Source organism: Loxodonta africana, chromosome 4, assembly GCF_030014295.1.
Source record: "Loxodonta africana isolate mLoxAfr1 chromosome 4, mLoxAfr1.hap2, whole genome shotgun sequence".
NCBI lineage: Eukaryota > Metazoa > Chordata > Mammalia > Proboscidea > Elephantidae > Loxodonta > Loxodonta africana.
Window position 1 is genome coordinate 187,445,767 of NC_087345.1, and position 20,959 is coordinate 187,466,725.

At 44.4% G+C, this 20,959-nt stretch overlaps 1 protein-coding gene across 4 annotated transcripts in view; it reads right to left on the minus strand.

The window, feature by feature from the left end:
- The window catches only part of CCNY (cyclin Y), a 391,131-nt gene that overhangs the window by 62,919 nt on the left and 307,253 nt on the right, over positions 1-20,959 (minus strand). For all 4 annotated transcript variants that reach the window (XM_023539756.2, XM_003420701.4, XM_023539755.2 and 1 more), the window contains one exon: positions 4,567-4,601. In XM_023539756.2, coding sequence (XP_023395524.1) covers positions 4,567-4,601 — 35 coding nt within the window. The remainder of the gene's footprint in view (positions 1-4,566; positions 4,602-20,959) is intronic.

The following is a 20,959-nucleotide window of genomic DNA, read 5'->3' on the forward strand; positions in this document are numbered from 1 at the left end:
CTGTGTCCTACAGAGTCACTGTGAGTTGGAATCGACTTGATGGCACTGGGTTGATATATACTCACAAATCACCTTCACTTACATTATCTCATTCGAATTAGGTAGACCAGGAATTATGATTTTCTTCATATGAGATAAGAGAATTGAGGCTTCAAGACTTTTCCAAGGTCACACCATTAGGAGGTGGTAGAACTAGGAGTTGACCAAAGTTCTTTTGATTCCAAGTTGAGCTAATAATGTGATTCACACTTAACCAATAAACAGCAACTCACTCTCTAGATGCTTGACTTCCTCACAAAGGTTCCAGAGCCATCACCTGTCTCAGTGTTGAGACAAAGACTTTGGGCTGTTTTGCATGAGGAAGACACCACACAGCATGCCCAGTAAGGCTTTCCCATTTCAAAGCGCATTTACGGCAAAGGAGACATAGGGAAGGCTGGCACACTCCTGATTCCTTCTGTTTTAGTATCTTTTTTAATCTCTTAGAATGATCAATTAATTCACTTGAGGTATGCTGTCACCAGGTGGCTGGCAGGAGGATGATATACACAAATCATTGCTGTTGTTGCTATTAAGTTTCGTCAAGTTGATTTTTGACTCATAGTGGCCCCATGTGACTGAGTAAAACCACACTATAGGATTTTCTAGGCTGTAATCTTTATAGGATCAGGTTGTCAGGTCTGTCTTCCGTGGAGCAGCCGAGTGGGTTCAAACTACCAACCTTAGGCCAAGGTAAAAGGCATGAGTCTTCCCAAAGTTTCAGGAAAGTGATTCTGGATTCCAGCCACCTACAATGCCACCCACAATCACAGATTTTCACATTTTAATTAAAAGATTCATTAAAATAGCTAAACTTACAAAAGCCAAAACTTTAGCCTTTTTTAAAATACCTAAATCTATCTTTTTTCATAATGTATTAAATTTTCCTGTAACTGTTCATTCTGACTCCATCTAAACATAGATGGTGGCTAGAATATTAAAAAATCCATTGCCACTGAGTTGATTCCAACTCATAGTGACCCTACAGGACAGAGTAGAACTGCCGCATAGGATTTCCAAGGAGCGCCTGGTGGATTCCAACTATCGACCTTTTGGTTAGCAGCCATAGCTCATAACCACTATGCCACCAGGGTTTCCAGTCTTTATGATTCACCCTGATTTGGCTGTCAAAACTCTCTAAGTACTTTATCCTCAAATGGTTTCAAGCTATAAAATCTGTAACAATTATTTTATAAGTAACTTCTTTTACATAACCCTCTAAGTCTCTTTTGGCTGTTCTGAGCCAGTGAAGGGCCCATCTCTTTTTCCAGCCTGGGGTTCCATTCTCTATTGCCCTCTTCCCTCCAAAATGTTCCCAGTCAATGCCTACACTTTTCTCTTACTAATATAGGTCCTTTGCTCAAAGCCAGAAAAGCCTTGTGTTTCTCCATCTGTAGGAGGTTACGGCCCCTGTAGTTCTCATCTGAGGGTTACAGCTTAACCACCCCACCTCTCTCAAATGACTTATCTTCATCCTCTGCTTTGGTTTTTCTTAAATAATAGCTTCTCTGTAGAGTACCTTAGCAACATCTACTAAATAGGTTCTTCAAAGACTTCACAGAGAAATGAAAGGAACGATATTCCTCTCGATAAAGCAAGTGAAAAATAAAATGGTTTTACAAACAAAGGCAAAGAATAACTCTCATTCCAGAGTTAGTAAATTAAATAACAAACTTTAGTTGGGGCCCATATTCAGAAACGAGCCCTACAGGTTGTTCTATAAAAACTGAATTATAAATGTTAGTGCTAACTTCAGATAAGCAAGCTAAACAACCCCTGTCCAAGTGGAAATAGATTTTACTATCTGAGAAGCAGTTTAAAAGCCTGAAATCAAACCCATTGCTGTTGAGTCGATTCTGACTCATAGCAACCCTATAGGACAGAGCAGAACTGCCCCATAGGGTTTCCAAGGCTGTAATGTTTGGAAGCAGACTGCCACAACTCCCTCCCAAGGGTGGGCTACTGGATTTGAACTGCTGACCTTTTGGTTAACAGCCAAGTGCTTAACCACCGTGCCACCAGGGCTCCTGGAGAAGCAGTACAGGGTGAGAGTTAAGAGGGAAGGCTCTGAAGTCAGACCATCTAGGTTCCAATCCTGGCTCCAGCACTTATTTGGTTAACTTCTTTGTGCCTCAGTTTCCTCATCTGTAAAATGGGAATAATAAATAGTACCTGCCTGGGAAAGTTATTGTGCTGACTAAATAAGTAAGTACATTAAACCAATCAGAAGAGTCTGGCATACAGACAGCAAAGGGCCCAGCAGACGGTACTGCTGATTATTAGCACGTATCCTTCTCTACTGCTCCCACTCATGCCCAAGGCTCAAAACCTGAAAGCACACTTGCTCTAGCCTAATTTAATCCCCAAGTAATTCCACTCAAATCACGATATTTCCGTTGGTTTGGAAAGGCTCTTTGTATGCTTTTCCCAACGTGGACTGAACTGATGAGCTCATCTGCAGCTAGGTCTTTTCACACACTGGGGTGCCATGCTGCTACTGTACTGGGTCATTCATTACACAGGACCCTTAACAAGAGACTTGTTATACACAGGAACAACTGCATCTGAGCAGATCCCACGCACCGTATGGTTTCACTCTGTGCAAGAGCTGAGAGGTCTTACACAGAGGGCTGGGCTGGGTTATGGAGGACACCCTAGGAGTTGGAGCGCACACTCCACCATCCTACTCTGCATCCTGGTACAACATTCACTCATGCGTGACATGTGGCAACTGTCCAGTGTAGCCTGGGCATGATGGGAGGTTTGAGGTGAAACTGGGAGTTAATTGCATGTAAGAATCTCCGTGCAGGTGGTTATGGTTATGAGAATAGACATGTCTCATGATTCAGGATCAGAATGGGGGCAACAGGGACAAACAAACTCCCATCCTCCCCATCCTTCACTATATCTCTGAAAGAATGGAAGGCAGGGTGGAAACAGCCTGGCTGGAGTTTCAGCTCTTCTTTTCCTTGTAATCTCCTTTGCAGACATGCTCACGAATGGTGAAGTGTTCAAGTTTACCCACTGGGGTGAAGAGCAAAAAAAAAGGCAGCAGGAATTTAGATGATTAGTTCCAACCACTCAAATTTCTCTGTCCAGGTACATTCTGCCTTCGAAACACAAAACAGGCATGGCAATTTTAATCATCTTTTCCTTCTGACACATATTTAAATTTCACAGAAGCTTTACATTTATGCCTTTAAATGTGGGGGGTCAGGGAAGAGGTCACACACTGCTTTAAGAATCTGGTAAAAACTATAGCCCCAGTGCTGCCGACAGAACTGTACAGATGTGCGTACACACTGACGCTGCCTATAAAGGCATCACCCATCTCCTAAGGGCCATGTGCCAATGCCCTGGAGTGCACAGACCCAGGTTGAGTTTCTTCTTGTGGCATTCTGTCCAGATTACCAAAGGGCAGGGAAATTAATTTTATAGCTTTAAGTCTCTTCAATACACAACTTAAGTACCAAGCACTTCAAGATTTCCAAATACTTAAATGCAAGCAGTCTAGAAATTCTGAGAAAGACCTCTGTAAGGCCAAATATGCCGTTTTCTTTTTCCATATCAGAGTTTACAGCATACTAGTTTTGATATTTCACCGACTTCATCATTCTACAGCCCATGAGATAGTTTTCTTTCCTAAGGAAAGTGACACCAATTCAGAGGTAGAGGAAGGGGCGGCCACAACTTGCCTGGGGGCTCCGTACTCCAGAGGGGTACGCGGAGGGCATGAAGCTAACCAGCTGCACCTGCCACTCAAGGAAGAAGGACAGAGTATCTCCATGGGTATCTTACTCCTGGCCACAGGGCTGGGAGGTGCTGCTCAGAATGGCCAGGAGGCTTCCAGTTCTAGCTGCCATCAAGCTGATTCCAATTCCTGGTGACCCTATGTGTTTCAGAGTACAGCTGTGCGCCATACAGTTTCCACGCTGTGACCTTTCAGAAGATCACCAGGCCTCTCTTCTGAGGTGCCTCTGGGTGCCACTAACTTTCAGTTAGTAGTCAAGCACTTAACTGTGCCACCCAGAGACTCGGCCAGAGACTAGAACAGGTTAAATTCTCTGTAAAGTTTATCCTCTTTCTTTGAGCACCAAAAGAACGTGCAAACTCTACTGGACCTACAAACAACAATCTGGGAGGAGAAAGAGAACGTGAAAAATAATTATGTTTACTTGAATGGTTCTGTTCTACAAAGGGAAAAAGAAGAATTTGGGGGTGGGGTAGAGGAAGGAAAAGATTAGAAATTAAAATTACAGGGCTTTCGTTTGGCCCAGTGTGGTAGGTATTTACTCTGGCCCCGTTCACACATGCCCTGCTATGAATAAGCCTGGGGCTTCTGGGAAAACATTCGGGACAGTGGATACTGAGCCATGCTTGCTCAATTACAAAGAAAACTGTGCATAAGAACATTGTCAACAAAATACAGGAACCATTTCCACCCACCACATAACACAGTTATTCAAGTTCTTCACAGGATATACAGTATGGTCGTTCAGAAGAACACAGGGAGACGGCTTCACTTACATGGTTAATGAAGAGACTCTTGCGTTTTTCTCTCACTGTGAAAACAAAAGATGCAACAAAAATGTTACATGCCTGCATGTCAACCGCTCTCAGGTTGTTGAGAACTGGGCCTCAGTGTGTGACGGGCCCATCCTTCCACCAATCAAAGGTTCCCATTTGCTCAATTAACCAAATATAAGAACATACAACCTGCAAGGATGCAGATCTGAATCTGGCTAACAGAGGGAAATATATACCCACTTACACAAAGCAAACACCCTAACAACAAACAACAGCAGCCGAAATTAACTGTAGGGTAACAGATTTTTAGTATCTGTATAAAATGTTAATTAGTAAATTTCATAAAACTTGTATGTACCCATTAGTTTAAAATGATTAACAAATAACAGGGCTATTTATTTCTAACCCAGCTAGACCAATAAAATTTCATACTATATGAGAGACATACAAAAAACAGCAGCAAATATCCATAACGGCATCAAGACACAAGACAGATAAGGTAGGCTGGAAGAGTCATCAGTCATGGAAACCAACTGAATACCCATGCTGGGTGCTGGGCTTCAGTCTGTAAGGCCTCCTGGAATACCTTGTAGCGAGGCTGAGAGAACATGCAGTAATAAATACCACTCTGCCCTCACAAGATTCATTTCTCACATTGCTTTCTGCACGCAGCATGACCTGTGCTAAGCGGCTCAGCCTTCTGCACGTGCAGACTTTAGGGGTCCTCAAACTAGGCACCCTCAGCTCGAGATGTAGAAGGATGACAGGGAGCACAGAAGAGCTTCTTAATAGTCTACTATGACTGAATTCTCTTTTTTTTTTTTTTTCCAAAGAATTACTTTTTTAGGGTGTACAATAATCAGTCAACACATTTATGTAGCACACTGCTACAGTGGATCTAAAGAGTGAGTTTCCTTCAAGGAGATCAAACCCTAGACTGGGGAAATAATAATGCTAGAGTATCCTAAACGATGGCTCACAAATCCAGCTTAATCACCTGAGGAGGGTTCTTCTTTTTGCCTGCCTCCACACCCCAGATGCAGAATCACTGTAGCTTTCAGGAGTCCTCCTGCTGACCTGATCCAAGGTCTGGGAGTCACTTCCCTGACATTTATTTACATGCTGTCCTTAGGTTTACAAGGAAACACTTCTCTTTTCCTTAGAAGTCTTATCCTCTCTAGAAGAACGCTGAACTCCTTTCTACCTCAAAGACAGTCAAGATACAAACGCAAAAGTTAGCGTGAGGATACAGCTGAATGAGTTAAAAAGAAAGGCATACAGAAAGAAGGCGCCTTCAACAAGCTATCAGGTGGGCCTGTCTGCAGACAATCAGAGACTGCGCCCCCCAGGGAACAAGGAAGTGCTGCCCCACACAGCCACAGTGCCATTCCCTGCTCCCGCAAACCGGAAGACAACAGTGACCAACTGTCCGCTACATACAGTCCGGAAGCTGCATAATTACTTTTGACCTAACTCCACTGACATGAGAACCATAACAAAGGAAAAACGAGGTGTCCAGCAGGAAGCATCTGGTTTTAACTTCCTGGTATACATGCTGTGTGTGTGTGTGCATGTGTGTGCACATTAGTATGTGTGCACATGCATGGGTGCACGTGTGCACATCTTGTGTGCACATGCATGTCTGTGTGTGCATGCATGCATATGTGCGTGTGCATATGTGCACGTGTATGTGCATAACTGTGTGTACACGTCTGTGTGTGCGTGCATTCTGTGTATGTGTGCATGCGTCTGTGAGTTCACACATCTGTGTGTTTATGTGCACATCTCTGTGTGAATCTTTCTTAATTCAATACTAAGTTATTAAACATCTAGCCAGGGTTGCTCTACCGCATGGGGTGTGATGACATTTCTATGGTGATTCCCCACCGGTTGATGTGATCCAGAACAAGAACACTTTCTCCACGGGCCTTAGATCTGACAGGGTTTCAGCAAAGTCCCCATGACACTGCGCTTTTCCCATGGTGTCCCAGCAATAGGTTTCTGACCCATTTCCCTGACCATAACTGCCGAATCAGAGTAGATATCTAACCTAGCTCAGCTAATGCTCTCTCCTGGGAATTTAGAGTTGGGGCTTAAGCTCGAGGGGCTAGTTCATCACTGCTGGTGCCTTAACAGAAGGCACAGAGTACAGAAAGGAGCCCTGGTGGTGCAAAGGTTAAGTGCTTGGCTACTGACCGAAAGGTTAGTGGTTCATACTCACCCAGTGGCTCCATGGGAGAAAGACCTGGCGATCTGCTCCTGTAAACATTACAGCCTAAAAAATCCTATGGGGCAGTTCTACTCTGTCACGTGGGGTCGCTAGAAGTCGGAATTGACAACACATAACAACAGTTCACAGAAGGTATATCAACTCCAGTGTGGGGAGGGAGCGAGGGTACCTCCTATGCAGAAAAGAGTTAACACAGCAGGCCTGAACCGCTCTCCCTCAGAGGGCGCTTGGCTGGCATCAGGAGTTTGGATTTCCTGAGGGTTCCAGCCATTCCCTGATAAGAGTGGCTCGCTGTGCCTAAACTGTACAAACAGCATGGTTATGCTGAACGCCGGCTTTCTTTCTTTCTGGGAGTCTGGAATTTTGATGCATACCAGGCAGAGGCTGCCCACATGATCAGCCCCCAATAAAAAAGCTCTACGGAGCTTCCCTGGCTGGCAACGTTTCACGCGTACTATCACACCTCTTGCTGTGTAACTCCAGAAACCCTGGTGGCGTAGTGCTTACGGATTACCTACGGCTGCTAACCAAAAGGTCTGCAGTTTGAATCCACCAGGCACTCCCTGGAAACCCTATGAGGCAGTTCTACTCTGTCCTTATAGGTTGCTATGAGTATAAATTGACTCGACGGCAATGGGTTTGGTTTTTTGTGTGACTCCACTCGGAAGGGGTCCCTGGATGTTCGCACCTGGTTTTCCCTGGACTTCGCCACGTGAGTCTCTTCCCTTTGTTTGCTCTAATAAATCACAGCCACAGGTATGACTATACGCGGAGTCCTGTAGTTCTCCTAGGAAAGTCCTAAACCTGTCTGTCCTGGCGGCCCTCCGACACGTCTGCCGTGCAATAAAAGCACTGGGGAAAGCAGTTAAGGTGGGAGGGGTATACTGCCTTAATTCCTAATGTCTTCTAGCCCTGGTCCCAATTACTCACGAGGTTTCTGAGATACCTTGTACCCTTCAAATTAATTCTTTTCTCCTAAGCCAGCTGGAGCAGATCTAACACACTATCTACTGGGGTAGAAAATAATAAAATAAATGGAATCACTGGTATCACCAAATAAGACCGATAAAAATTACCCAAATCTAAATCTGTCTTTAAATTTGAAACCACTGAGGCTATTAATCGCTTCTGAAATTCAAAGTGCTTTAGCTATTGTGCTTTATGTAACGGTATAAACAATGCCAGCTCATTTCTAATAGTTGGCTTTCATCATTTTAAAATCTTAATATTTTTGGTTATAACTGCGTATCAATCAAAATCTCTGGAGTTTTCAGAGTTCCTACATAATTGAGTGCATTACTTCCGTCCTATTTTGCTTTGTGTGGGAAAACAGGCAATAAATTGCTGTGGGTCATAAATCTCATCTTTCCTGGGAGAAAAATAATAGCTATCTCCTTTGATCCAATCTATGTTAGTTTGTTAAGAAGATTTTTAATTGACTATAACAAAAGTCCTTAATGACTTAAACACAAAATATACACAAGGCTTTAAAAATAAACCAGCAAAAACCGCTACCCCAGGCACAGGGGGCTCTCCAGATAAAATGGGAGCAAGGAGTAGTGCTGGCAATTTGAGGGATGAACACAACTTCAGTTAGGATGCTGTGAGACACTCCCTTGCCAAAATGTCAGAGAAGTAAAATTTCAGTTTTACAAATACAACTGTGTAGCGTGGAACACGATTTTGGCCTTTCTCCTTGGTTTCTGTGAAGTAACCCTGGGAGTAACTGAGGTGCCTTGATCTGACACCTCCAGACCAAACCTGAGGATTTATGCTAATGGTGGGGCTGACTAGACCAGAAAAGACTCACCTGATAGGCCTATGTCAACTAACCAGGAGGCACGACTGAGCCTATCATGCATAGAAAAGACTCACCTCGTAGGCCTGTGTCAACTAACCAGGAGTCATGATTGAGCCTATCATGCATAGAAAAGACTCACCTGGTAGGCCTGTGTCAACTAACCAGGAGGCATGATTGAGCCTATCATGCATAGAAAAGGCTCATCTGGTAGGCCTGTGTCAACTAACCAGGAGGCATGATTGAGCCTGTCATGCATAGAAAAGACTCACCTGGTAGGCCTGTGTCAACTAACCAGGAGGCATGATTGAGCCTGTCATGCATAGAAAGGGCTCACCTGGTAGGCCTGTGTCAACTAACCAGGAGGCATGATTGAGCCTATCATGCACAGAAAAGACTCACCTGGTAGGCCTGTGTCAACTAACCAGGAGACACGATTGAGCCTATCATGCATAGAAAAGACTCACCTGGTAGGCCTGTGTCAACTAACCAGGAGGCACGATTGAGCCTATCATGCACAGAAAAGACTCACCTGGTAGGCCTGTGTCAACTAACCAGGAGACACGACTGGGCCTATCATGCACAGAAAAGACTCACCTGGTAGGCCTGTGTCAACTAACCAGGAGGCACGACTGGGCCTATCATGCACAGAAAAGACTCACCTGGTAGGCCTGTGTCAACTAACCAGGAGGCACGATTGAGCCTATCATGTACAGAAAAGACTCACCTGGTAGGCCTGTGTCAACTAACCAGGAGGCACGATTGAGCCTATCATGCATAGAAAAGACTCACCTGGTAGGCCTGTGTCAACTAACCAGGAGACACGACTGGGCCTATCATGCACAGAAAAGACTCACCTGGTAGGCCTGTGTCAACTAACCAGGAGACACGACTGGGCCTATCATGCATAGAAAAGACTCACCTCGTAGGCCTGTGTCAACTAACCAGGAGGCATGATTGAGCCTATCATGCATAGAAAAGACTCACCTGGTAGGCCTGTGTCAACTAACCAGGAGGCATGATTGAGCCTATCATGCATAGAAAAGACTCACCTGGTAGGCCTGTGTCAACTAACCAGGAGGCATGATTGAGCCTATCATGCATAGAAAAGACTCACCTGGTAGGCCTGTGTCAACTAACCAGGAGACACGACTGGGCCTATCATGCACAGAAAAGACTCACCTGGTAGGCCTGTGTCAACTAACCAGGAGGCATGATTGAGCCTATCATGCATAGAAAAGACTCACCTGGTAGGCCTGTGTCAACTAACCAGGAGACACGACTGGGCCTATCATGCACAGAAAAGACTCACCTGGTAGGCCTGTGTCAACTAACCAGGAGGCATGGAGGAGCCTATCATGCACATGCAGTGAGGGTTGAAATCATGACTGGGTGATAAAAGGCTTGAACACAAAAGCTCAGAGAGCTTCCTGGTTGGTGAAAGAAAGGTGAGACACCCTCTTTGTGACATGGAAGCTTCACACTGGGAACCTCCTTATGATGATCCTGATTTGTATACTTTTGTTATAATAAAACTATAACCATAAGTGTAGCACTTTCTGTGAGTTCTGTGAGTCATTCCAGAGAACTATCAAACCCAAAGGAGCATGGGAAGCCAGCAGGTAAAAGTGAGGAAACCTAGGAGAAGCCCCCAAGCTTGCAATTGGCATCCTGTGGCCAGGTCAGAAGTCTCCGGTGTCATGTGGTTCCCCAAACTTGTAGCTGCTGTCTGCCTATTTGGCAGTCTGAAGGATGGCATCCTTTTAACTTGTAAGCTCTGCTCTAGCTCCAGTGGCTAGGGTCAGAGACAGAAACCGCCACATGGGTGGCTCGTGTCAGAGAGGATGGGCAAGTGGGAGAGTGGGGATTCGATCACTCCTCACATTCTAGGGTTCCAATTCATGCTCACTATTATCCACAAAACATCTTTCTGAAAATTCCAGTTTTTTAATTATTAAGAATCTATTAACAATCTAAATGCAATTCTTGCCTACCCTTTCACAGACAGACATTAAAAATAATTACCTTGGTGTTATGGGCTTAATTGTGTCCCCCAAAAATGTGTGTCAATTTGGCTAGGCCCCGATTCCCAGTACTGTGTGACTGTCCACCATTCTGCCATATGATGTGATTTTCCTATGTGTTGTAAACCCTACCTCTATGATGTTAATGAGGTGGGATTAGTGACAGTTATGTTAATGAGACAGGACTCAATCTAGAAGATTAGGTTGTGCCTTAAGTCAATCTCTTTTGAGATATAAAAGAGAGAAGCGAGCACAGAGGGAGAGGAACCTCCTACCAGCAAGAAAGGAGCTCTGGGAGCATAATGCATTCTTCGGACGTGGGGTCCCTGCGCTGAGAAGCTCCTAGACCAGGGGACGATTGATGACAAGGACTTTCCCCAGAGCCTACAGAGGGGGAAAGCCTCCCCCTGGAGCTGGCATCCTAAATTCGGACTTCTAGCTTACTGTACTGTGAAAGAATAAATTTCTCTTTGTTAAAGCCATCTACTTGTGGTATTTCTGTTACAGCAGCACTAGATGACTATGACACTTGGTTTCCTCTCTTCCATTTCTAAAACAGACCCTCGAATGGCAAATGCCAGTCACCAATAGGACTAAAGAAGTCCTAAGATACCATCTAACCAACATCCTTCTTTTGAAAATGAGCCACGCCCACACAAAGAGTGGCTAGAAGGGCAAAGGTCAGAAGATGGTTTTCCTGGCTTCCCACACTCCTTCCTCTAGCCCGCCCTCCCACCAGGGGTAATGCCAGTAATGCTGGATGCTCTCCTGGAATCAGCATAAATTCGATTTTAAAAATAGAATGACAATTAGGATCAAAAATGAATTTAAAAAAAGCCCACTGCCATTGAGTTGATTCCGACTCATAGCAACCCTATAGGACATGAACAGAGCCAAGCTATCCTAGAAAGAAAAAATACTTCAAGTATTCATTACTGTGGATGTAAAGAAAGGATTAGCAAGTTACACAGTGGGAGGCTTGACCATAATTTAAAGAATGTGTTTTGAGCTGTAAAACGGATTGCTGGGCTGGCAATATAGGCCACATAAATATGACTCAAAAGAAAAGGGTTATTTTTTTTCCCCTTTCAAAAATTTTTCCCTGTGGGTAGCATTTTCAGAAAACCAAACCAAACCCACTGAGTTGATTCCAACTCATAGCGACCCTACAGGACAGCGCAGAACTGCCCCATCAGGTTTCCAAGGCTATAAACCTTTACAGAAGCAGCCTGCCGCACAGCTCTCCAGAAGAGCTGGTGGGTTCAAACCACTGTACCTATCGGTTAGCAGCAGTGCTTAACCTCTGTCATCAGGGCTCGTAGCATGTTCAGAGTAGGCTCAACATAATCAAATAAAAAGTTCAATACTAATTTTCTTCCTACAGTAAGTCTGAGGTTATCATACAATTCTCACAGCTTTCAATAACGCAGTAAATTCAATCATTTGCTTAATTCAAAACACAACTATTGAATCCCTGTTATGAGCCTGAACTGAGGGGAATGCAAAGATACACCTGAGGTTCCTGCCCTTGGTGAGCTAAGACCTAACCGGGTACAAAGGACTGGACACAAAGTGCACCATGGAGAGAACATGCCCCCACGTTTACGGCCCTGTACCGGACTCCCGATGATATCACTTCCCCACTAGGCACCTCTCTTCTTCAGGAAAGGAGCGTCTTTGCTGACAAAATTCCTCAACTCTCATAGAACCTGGCCTATTCTGATTTGTTCTGGACCTATGTTTATTTCTAAACCTGGGGCGCAGAGCAATGAGAGATTCTGCACATTAAAACTGAAATCCAAATAAGCAAGCAGATGGAACAACAACGAAGAGAGAAGAAAAAATTTAAAGACGCCTAGGGCAGAACAGTCATGGAGAGCAGACAATTCCAGGGGCGAGAAGAGAAAGCAGTACAGGTAAGGGCATTCAGAGAAGAAGGATCTGTCTGAACTTCCAACTAACTCTAGATATCTTCTGCTTCCCCTGGAGAATACGTAGGGCCAATGGATTTCTTCAAAGTACAGACATTTAAATTACGTGGAATTCTTTTCAAACTTTTTTCTGACTATAAAAGAAATGCATGCTTATTGCAGAATATTTGGAAAATGCAGAGCAGCTTAAAGAAGAAAATACAAATAGAGATAAAAATAAATATTTGCAAAATACAAAGAAGAAAATATGTACTCCAACAACCCAGGAATAGCCACTATTAGTATTTTGGTTTTAGTATCTTTAAAGTCTTTTCTCTACGCATAAACAGATGTATCGTGTATGTTTTCTGATGAATGTACTTATGTATGAACGTGTACAAATCTACCTGGATGCACAGATAGAGAAGCCAACACATCAACTGTTGGTGTGTTGGTACATACGTTGCTTGCATAACAATTCTTTAACATGTAAAGGTACTGGGTATTATCCTTTGTCACCTGTATTACAATACTGTACTCACTTGATGAGTGAATTTTGACGATGCATTTTGACACAAGAAAGTTTTCATTTTTAGGCTTTTATAATCTTGCACATTTTTCCCCATTCTGAGGTTAAATATTTTTATTTTTTCTAGATATTTATGATTATATTCACCATATTTAATCTACAACTAGTTAATTCTTTCAAAGTTTATTTTGGCCACGGTGGCAGTGACATTACCATTTGAGTTTTTTTTAGGTGAGATTCAAGCTGCTATTATACTATCATAAAGGCCTGCTATCAAATGTTGGCTAGTATCATTTCAGACCAGACCTATTCTAGTTTGCTTCTAAGGTGAGTAGAAGCAACTCCTTAATGGGGAAGAGGGAGTGGGTGGGTGTGAAGGACCTGTCTGTCTGTATCAGGAACCATGGGCAGAAGAAGATGGGCCTGGGCACGGCAGATCCCAGAAACCACCCTCACTCTTTTGCTCTGATGCCCTTCCTCCTTCTGGTCAGACCCTGGTGCTCTAGTGTTGATGTTGCAGTCAGAACACAAAAGGACTCCAGATCTAGGAAACCCAAGATGGCAGAGTGCCCAGGTCAGGAAAGAGATCCACTCCGACTGAGCAGAGGCACCTACACTCCGGAGTGAGAAGTCCATCTCTGTCCTCAGCACAGTCTCCCTCGCAATCTCCTGAGAGAGGCACTGCCTTCATTGCACAGACAAGAAAATAGAAGCTCAGGAAGGTTAAATAACTTGCACAAGATCATCTGGATAGTAATGGGTCCAGGCTTCCAGCTCCGGCAGCCTGATTCCAGAAGGCAGAGCCTTAACCATCACTATCTTCCGGAAATCTTTCCAATGCGTTAACTGGTGGTGCAGTGGTTAAAGTATTCAGCTGCTCACTAACAGATCAGCAATTTGAACCCACCATCGGCTCTGTGGGAGAAAAGACCTGGCAATCTGCTCCTATAATGATTACAGCCTTGGAAACCCTATGGGGCAGTTCTACTCTGTCCTATAGAGTCACTAGGAGTTGGAATTGACTCCATGGCACTCAACAACAACAGTTCTTACATGGCAATGGAGTCATATTATCACTGAAATTCAGCTGCCTCCCTCCACGTCACAGGGGCAGCCAACCAAAAACATGAACCATGGAAAGTAGGCTACAGATGTGATAAAGTACTGAAAGGAAATGTCCTGGGCTAACCGAATGGTGACTGAAGGTCTGTATAAAGTTTTAAAAAGGGGAGTTCACCACTACCAACAAAAGGACAGAGGAAGTCTGAGAAAGCATCCTCTCTACCCCAGTCTGGATGAGTTATAATGCCTAACCTTTGTCCTGGGTCTGTGCCCACTGAGCAATTTGCTGACTACTGGTTCTGGGGAAAGCAGAGGTCTGGAGAGAGTAAGAGGTATACTGAGCAAAACCTGACTTCTGGGTCTAACTGGTTTCATACAAATTTGTTATGCACAAGCAGCTTCCTCCAGACTGAAAGGCCCAAGAGATGGGACACGATAGCAGGGTGACACTTCTACAAAAAGCAAGCCACAGAGCCCAGAGAGGCCTCCCTCGTCCATCGAGTTAACGTATGGAGCGTGGTACGGCTAGGAGGCCCTGTGCCCACTCCACCTAGTACTACGGAGAGATGGCTGCTTGAGGGTATGACAATCATGTTAAGTTCAGACCCGAGAGAGAGGAGTCCAAATATACTGCCTGGGCTGAAAGCACACACCTTACTCTGGACCCTTTTAAATGAGGTTAGGGAACGTGACAGAGAACAACATAAAGCAGAAAGTTGTCACGGCAGAGAGACCATGACAACGGCATGGCACATCTTCCCAGGATGGATCCAACTCTCTGCTTGCCTTTAGACGTTTAATTTAATTTAATGCCACTAAGAAAGAAAAAAAAGGTTGCCAATGAAATTTTGACAAGCCACTAACAGTCCTGATTTCAGAGATGTTATGGCTGGGGGAAGCAGCTCTCTGAGAACAGATGAAACGTGGAGAGGTCAGGGAGGCTTCATGTAACAGGTGGGGTTTGGGCTGGCATGGGCAGGAGTCTGCAGCAGATGAGGGCAGAAGGGAAGGACACTGGGGACAGAGAATACCGCGTGAGCAGGGGCATGCCAGAGCACAGAGGGACTGGTTTCAGGACTGCTAGGAGCGCTGAGCTGTGAGAGCGTGCAGGGAGAGGGGGAGGAGGGCTGGCAGGAAAGGCAGGCAAGGACCAAAAGGTGAAAGGCCACGTGGGCCATGAGCACACTTTCTCCTGTGGATGAGAAGGAGCTTATGAAGCATTATGGTTTCAGCAGGGCAGGCACAATGGGATCTGCATTTCGGAAAGCCTACTGTGGCGGCAACGTGGAGGAAACGTGCACATGGACAAGATGGAGGCGGGAAGGCTGGAGAAGGGACTGCTGCAACAGACGGGAGGGTAGATGAGCTGTGAGTCAGCACTGGTGGGAGGGGGCAAAGGAAGGGGAAGATATGAGGCATTTAGGGGACAGACGGGACTTAGAGACTGATCACAGGACTCCTGGGTTGCTGGCTTCGGACGCTGACAACAGTGGCTTTATTCTTAAAAAACAGGTGGCAGAAAAAGGAAGTGGGCTGGGGAGAAAAAATGATAGCTTCTCATTTGGACACAATGAACCCATATGTATGTGTGTATAGAGAAAGACTTAAGGAAATGGCTCACACGGTTGTAGAGGCTGGCAAGTCCCAAGTACACAGGTCAGGCAACAGGCTGGAGGCTTCTCCTGATTCACATAGCTGCAAGGGCCAATGAACCCAACATCAGCAGGTCAGATACCAAGCTGCTGGCTCACAGGCTGTAGAGGCTGGCAAATCCAAGATCAGCAGGCAATATACCAGGTTGCTGGCTCAAGTCCCAAGAACTGGAGGCCAGATGCTGACAAGCCAGAAGCAGGATCCAGATTAAGCAAAAGGCAGCAAGCTTTGCCAGAAAGTTCATATATATGGGATGCAGGCCACATCCCTGAGGGAACTCCCCTTACAACTGATTGGCTGATCATTTCAGATCATGACCTGGAGGTGATTATATCGTATCACAAAATGGAGGATAACTACATCATTACATAATCACCAAATCACATCATTATGTAACTGCTAAACTACTGAAAATCATGGCCTAGCCAAGTTGACACACAACCTGAACCATCAGAGAAGGTTTCCCTTGTTTTCGATGACCCTCTACTCTACCAAGCATGATGTCATTTTCTAGTGAGTGGTCTTTCCCGATGATGTGTCAAAAGTGAGTAAGATGAAGTTTTGTCATCCCTCCTTCTAAGGAGTATTCTGGTTGTATTTCTTCTAGGACTGATCTGTTCGTTCTTCTGGCAGTACATTCAGCACTCTTTGCCAACACCAACATTTGAATCCATCAGTTCTTCTGTCTGCCCTTTTCATTGCCCAGCATTTGCATGCATATAAGGTGATTGAAAAGACCATGGTTTGGATCAGGTGCATCTCAGTCACCAAAGTGATATCCTTGTTTTTTTAAAACTTTTATTAAAGAGGTATTTTGCAGCAAATGCACCCAACACGATGCATTATTTGATTTCTTGCCTGCTGTTTCCCTGGGCATTGACTGTTGATCTAAGTAGACAGAAATCCTTGACAGCTTCAATATTTTCTCCACTTATCATGACACTGTTATTGGTCCAGTTGCGAGGATTTTCATTTTCTTTACATTCAGGTGTAGTCCATACAGAAGGCTGTGGTCTTTGATCTTCATCAGTAAGTACTTCAAGGTGTTTTCATTTGTGTCAAGTAAGGTTGTGTCATCTGCATAGTCCAGGTTGTTAATGAATCTTCCTCCAATCCTGATGCCCCATTCTTCATATAGCCCAGCTTCTCGGGTTATTGGGTTAGTATACACACTGAATAAATATGGTGAAAGGACACACCTTACCCAATTTTGAATGGGGCAGTATTTCTTTGTTCTGTTTGACTACCTCTTGATGCATGTACAGGTTCCTCATGAGGACAATGAAGTGTGCTCTTAGGCAGTGAGAATCTGGAACAGGAGCTTATAAGGGCCAAAAGATGAAAGGCCTCCTGTGCCACGAGGAGTTTATTTTCTCCTGTAGGTAAGAAGAATGGGTGAAGAATTATGATTTGAGCAGGGTGGGGTACGAATGTACCTACATTTCAGAAAGCTTATTCTGGCAACAGTGTGGAAGAAATGTGAGAATGGACAAAGATGGAGGCAGGAAGGCTGGTCAAAGGACTCCTGCAATAGACCAGAAGAGGGTAGATGAGCAGAAGCACATAATGACAGGATGAGAGGATGGTTCTCCTTCCTTGGGCTTCCTCACGTAGGATGGCTCAAGGGAGTCATAGATATCAGCACTGAAGGGGCCCAAGGAACCACCTTGGCACAAGGAACCATCTTGGCCCAAGGGCTTTGCTTCACAGAAATGGAGTGCTTACCAGATACACAGTCCACTGTCATGTTTCCTCCTGATGACAGTCTTCTGAATTGATAGGTATGAGCATTCCCAACTTATAGGAAATCATGACGCAGGAGATTAAGTGACTATGAAGCTAACTAATGGCAGACAAGGGTCTAAGGAAGAGCCCAGGCCTGGAGTTATGGTTGCACAACTGGAGGCCAGTGGATAATACCCTGCAAACTGGGGCTGGAGGCAATCACAGGTTGCCAAACACTGACTGACCTCTGTTATTCTCAAAACTGGAAGCCAGCAGATAATACCTTGCAAACTAGGGCTGGGGGCAATCACAGGTCGCCAAACACTGACTGACCTCTGTTATTCTTAACTACTGGCATTTTTAAGCATCCACTTCCCTGGAAAAGAGGGAAAGTAAGATAAGGTGATACTGTTTTTTCTTAATCCTTTCCCTGAAATGACCTCATGGCAAAGTAGATCAGGATGAGTCTATAGCAGCAGTCTTCAAGCCAGGTGTTCAGAAGTCTTTATAAAGGCTGAGGTTGTCCTGTAGGTGTTCCTTCCCCGCTGCATCTTTCTCACTTCACAAACGCCAGGGTGACCACGTTAAATCCCCCCACGTGCCCCAAACCCAGGATGGAAAGACTTTGAGGGACACCAAACAAAGAGACGAGGAAACACTGGGCTGGGGGGCGGCCACCTTCATCCCACAGAGTTCCATAAACCCACAGTCAGGACTGTAGTCTTTCTCAGTCCTAAGGACATCTGTATGAAGGGCGATGTCAGGGCTTCTGGCTCAGAATTCACAGAAATGCTAGGAATTCATAAAAACCAGCCATCACAGAGATGCTGGTTTCCACTGAAGACTGCGCCTCCTCAGGTGCCAAATCCCCTCAAAGATGTAAGCTTTCAGGCAGAGGCCCACAGGGGCGAAGTGCGGGAGCACAGGCAAGAGCAGGAAGGTGCAGCACCAGGCAGCAAGCTCACAGGAAAGCTCCTATATTACCTCCCCAGGCCCTGACTGTGATCCAGAAGAGCCACGTCGGTTCCGGGGATGCCTGCTGATTCACTACTTGAAATGAAAAAGTGAAATCAGACTTTTTCTAACAGAAAGTAAACCCGATTTGACTGGTTTGCAGTGATGCCTGGCTTTGCCAACAAAGTCACGTGAAGCATGCGCAATTCAATGCTTTGACAAAATGAATGAATGAATGAGTGAATAAACGAATAAACAAATTTCAAAGAAGACAAAAATATTAGTTCAGAGAAAGGGCAGGGGAGGATTCCTTTACTCAGCATACGTGAGTTCATTCTACAGGCTCATCACCCTGCGTGGCACAGAGATGGAAGCACAAGAAAGACCTGTGAAGAGCGGTAGGATAAAGCTTCCGGCCACAGCAGAGGGGCATACAAACCGCAGTGGACGCGAAGAAGCCACACTGCACAAAGTGCTCTGACGTTCGTGACAGATTTAACTTCCCAAGGGTTCTGAGTATATTAGATTGAACCAGGTGCCATTAAAAGAAAAGAGCAGCAGATGTAATTAAAAGGCAGTTGTCTGACAAGAACAGGTAATTACATAAAGACTAACGGTTACCAGTGGTTACGGGGGGGGGGGTTTAAGGGGGGAAAGGAAGGGAAATCATCCACCGAGTACTGAATTTTTCTCTATGGTGATGGGAAAACTGGCATCGACAAAGGGCAATGGTTGGAGCCCTGGTGGTGCAGTGATTAAAAGCTCAGCTCCTAACCAAATGGTCAACAGTTCAAATCCACCAGCATCTTGGGAACCCTATGGGGCAGTTCTACTCTGTCTTCCAGGGTCACTATGAGTCAGAACCGGCTCGAGAGCAACGAGGTTTTTGGTAAGGGCAATGTTACACAAGCAGACTAACGCAGCTGTTACCAGGAAGCTGTACACCAGGGTAAAAAAGGACAAAATGGCAAATAAAGCATTTTATATAATTTCATAATTACAACAGCAGACACAAATTTAAAAAAGGCTGCTCCTGCTGATACTACTTAGTATAACTAAACACTTCATGGGATTCGTTTTCACGGTTTGAAGACAGACCTATGGCTCTGCGGATCCATCCAGCCTTGACTAACATTATTTTTGAAGTTTCTTTTCTAGTTTGGTGAGTAGCGTCTGGGGTCTTATAAGTTTTTAAGCAGCCACCCAAGATACAACAATTGGTATCTATGCACTTGGAACAGCAGAGGAAGAAGGAAACCCAGAAGTTAGAAAAGGAAGTGGACTGCAGGTTTAGTTGCCTCCATAAACTACTACCTCTATTACCATGAGACCAGAAGAAGTGGATGGTGCCCGGCTACCATTATTGAACATTCTCATCAAGGGCCCAAGAGATGGATCCTGATCAAAAGAAGGAAAGCATAGAATAGCACTGCAAACTCTTATGGAAACAAGGCTTACAGGGTCCACTGAGACTTTGGAACCCCTGAAACTAATTAATGCCCATGAATAACCTTTAAACATGAAACTAAAACTATCCCATTAAGCCGTTAATGAACTAAAAAACCTATTGCTGTTGAGTCAATTCCGACTCATAGCGACCCAACAGGACAGGGTAGAATTGCCTCACAGGGTTTCCCAGGAGCGCCTAGTGGATTCAAACTGCTGACCTTTTGGTTAGCTGCCGCAGCACTTAACCACTACGGCACCAGGGTTTCCAAACCAAAAAACAGTGTAGCCTAAGTAATAAAAAATGTTTGCCCTTTTTTGTATGAGAGTCTGACTTGATTTGTAAGCTTTCACCTAAGGCACAATAAATAAATTCAAAAAAGTTTGCCTCGTGCATAGAACTCTTGTAAAACGTTATCTCTATGAGTTTTATCTGACAACAGTTAATCTAAAGTGCAGATGAGAACTTTAAGGGGCACAGAGCCTAAGTTAACAGTGATGAAACAATATGGGAAGGGATAATGACAACGATGGCACAATGTGAAGTATACAACCAATGTTATTGAACTGTTCATTTAGAAATTGTGTCTGATTGTGTACACTGTCACCTAAAAAAACAAACAAAAAAAATGTCACGTGTTACATTTCATAAAGCCTTTTCAGTGTACCTTTCAGAAACTGAGGAAGTCAGTAACTCCTATACCCGGGTGAGAAACTTTTCTGCTACTCAAGTGGATCCAAATTCTTAACTTTCAACAAAACTGAGGGTGAACAAAATTGAATTGTAGCTATTAGAAAAAATTTTAGATGACAAATCACTCAGAGATATGTTCACATATAACTCAGAAGGAGTAAAAGAACTGAGTGACATTAATGTAACAAAATTCCTTTTATTCCCATTTTTTTTAATTTATGTATATGAACAAAATTTCTCAGCACTTACAGCTATAAAAACAAAGGACTAGATGTGCTGCTAAACCATGACTCATTCCAGGACTGAGTAATACCGATCCACAGAAGCATCTCACTAAGAAACATTTCTCCAGAAATTATTTCATTTTT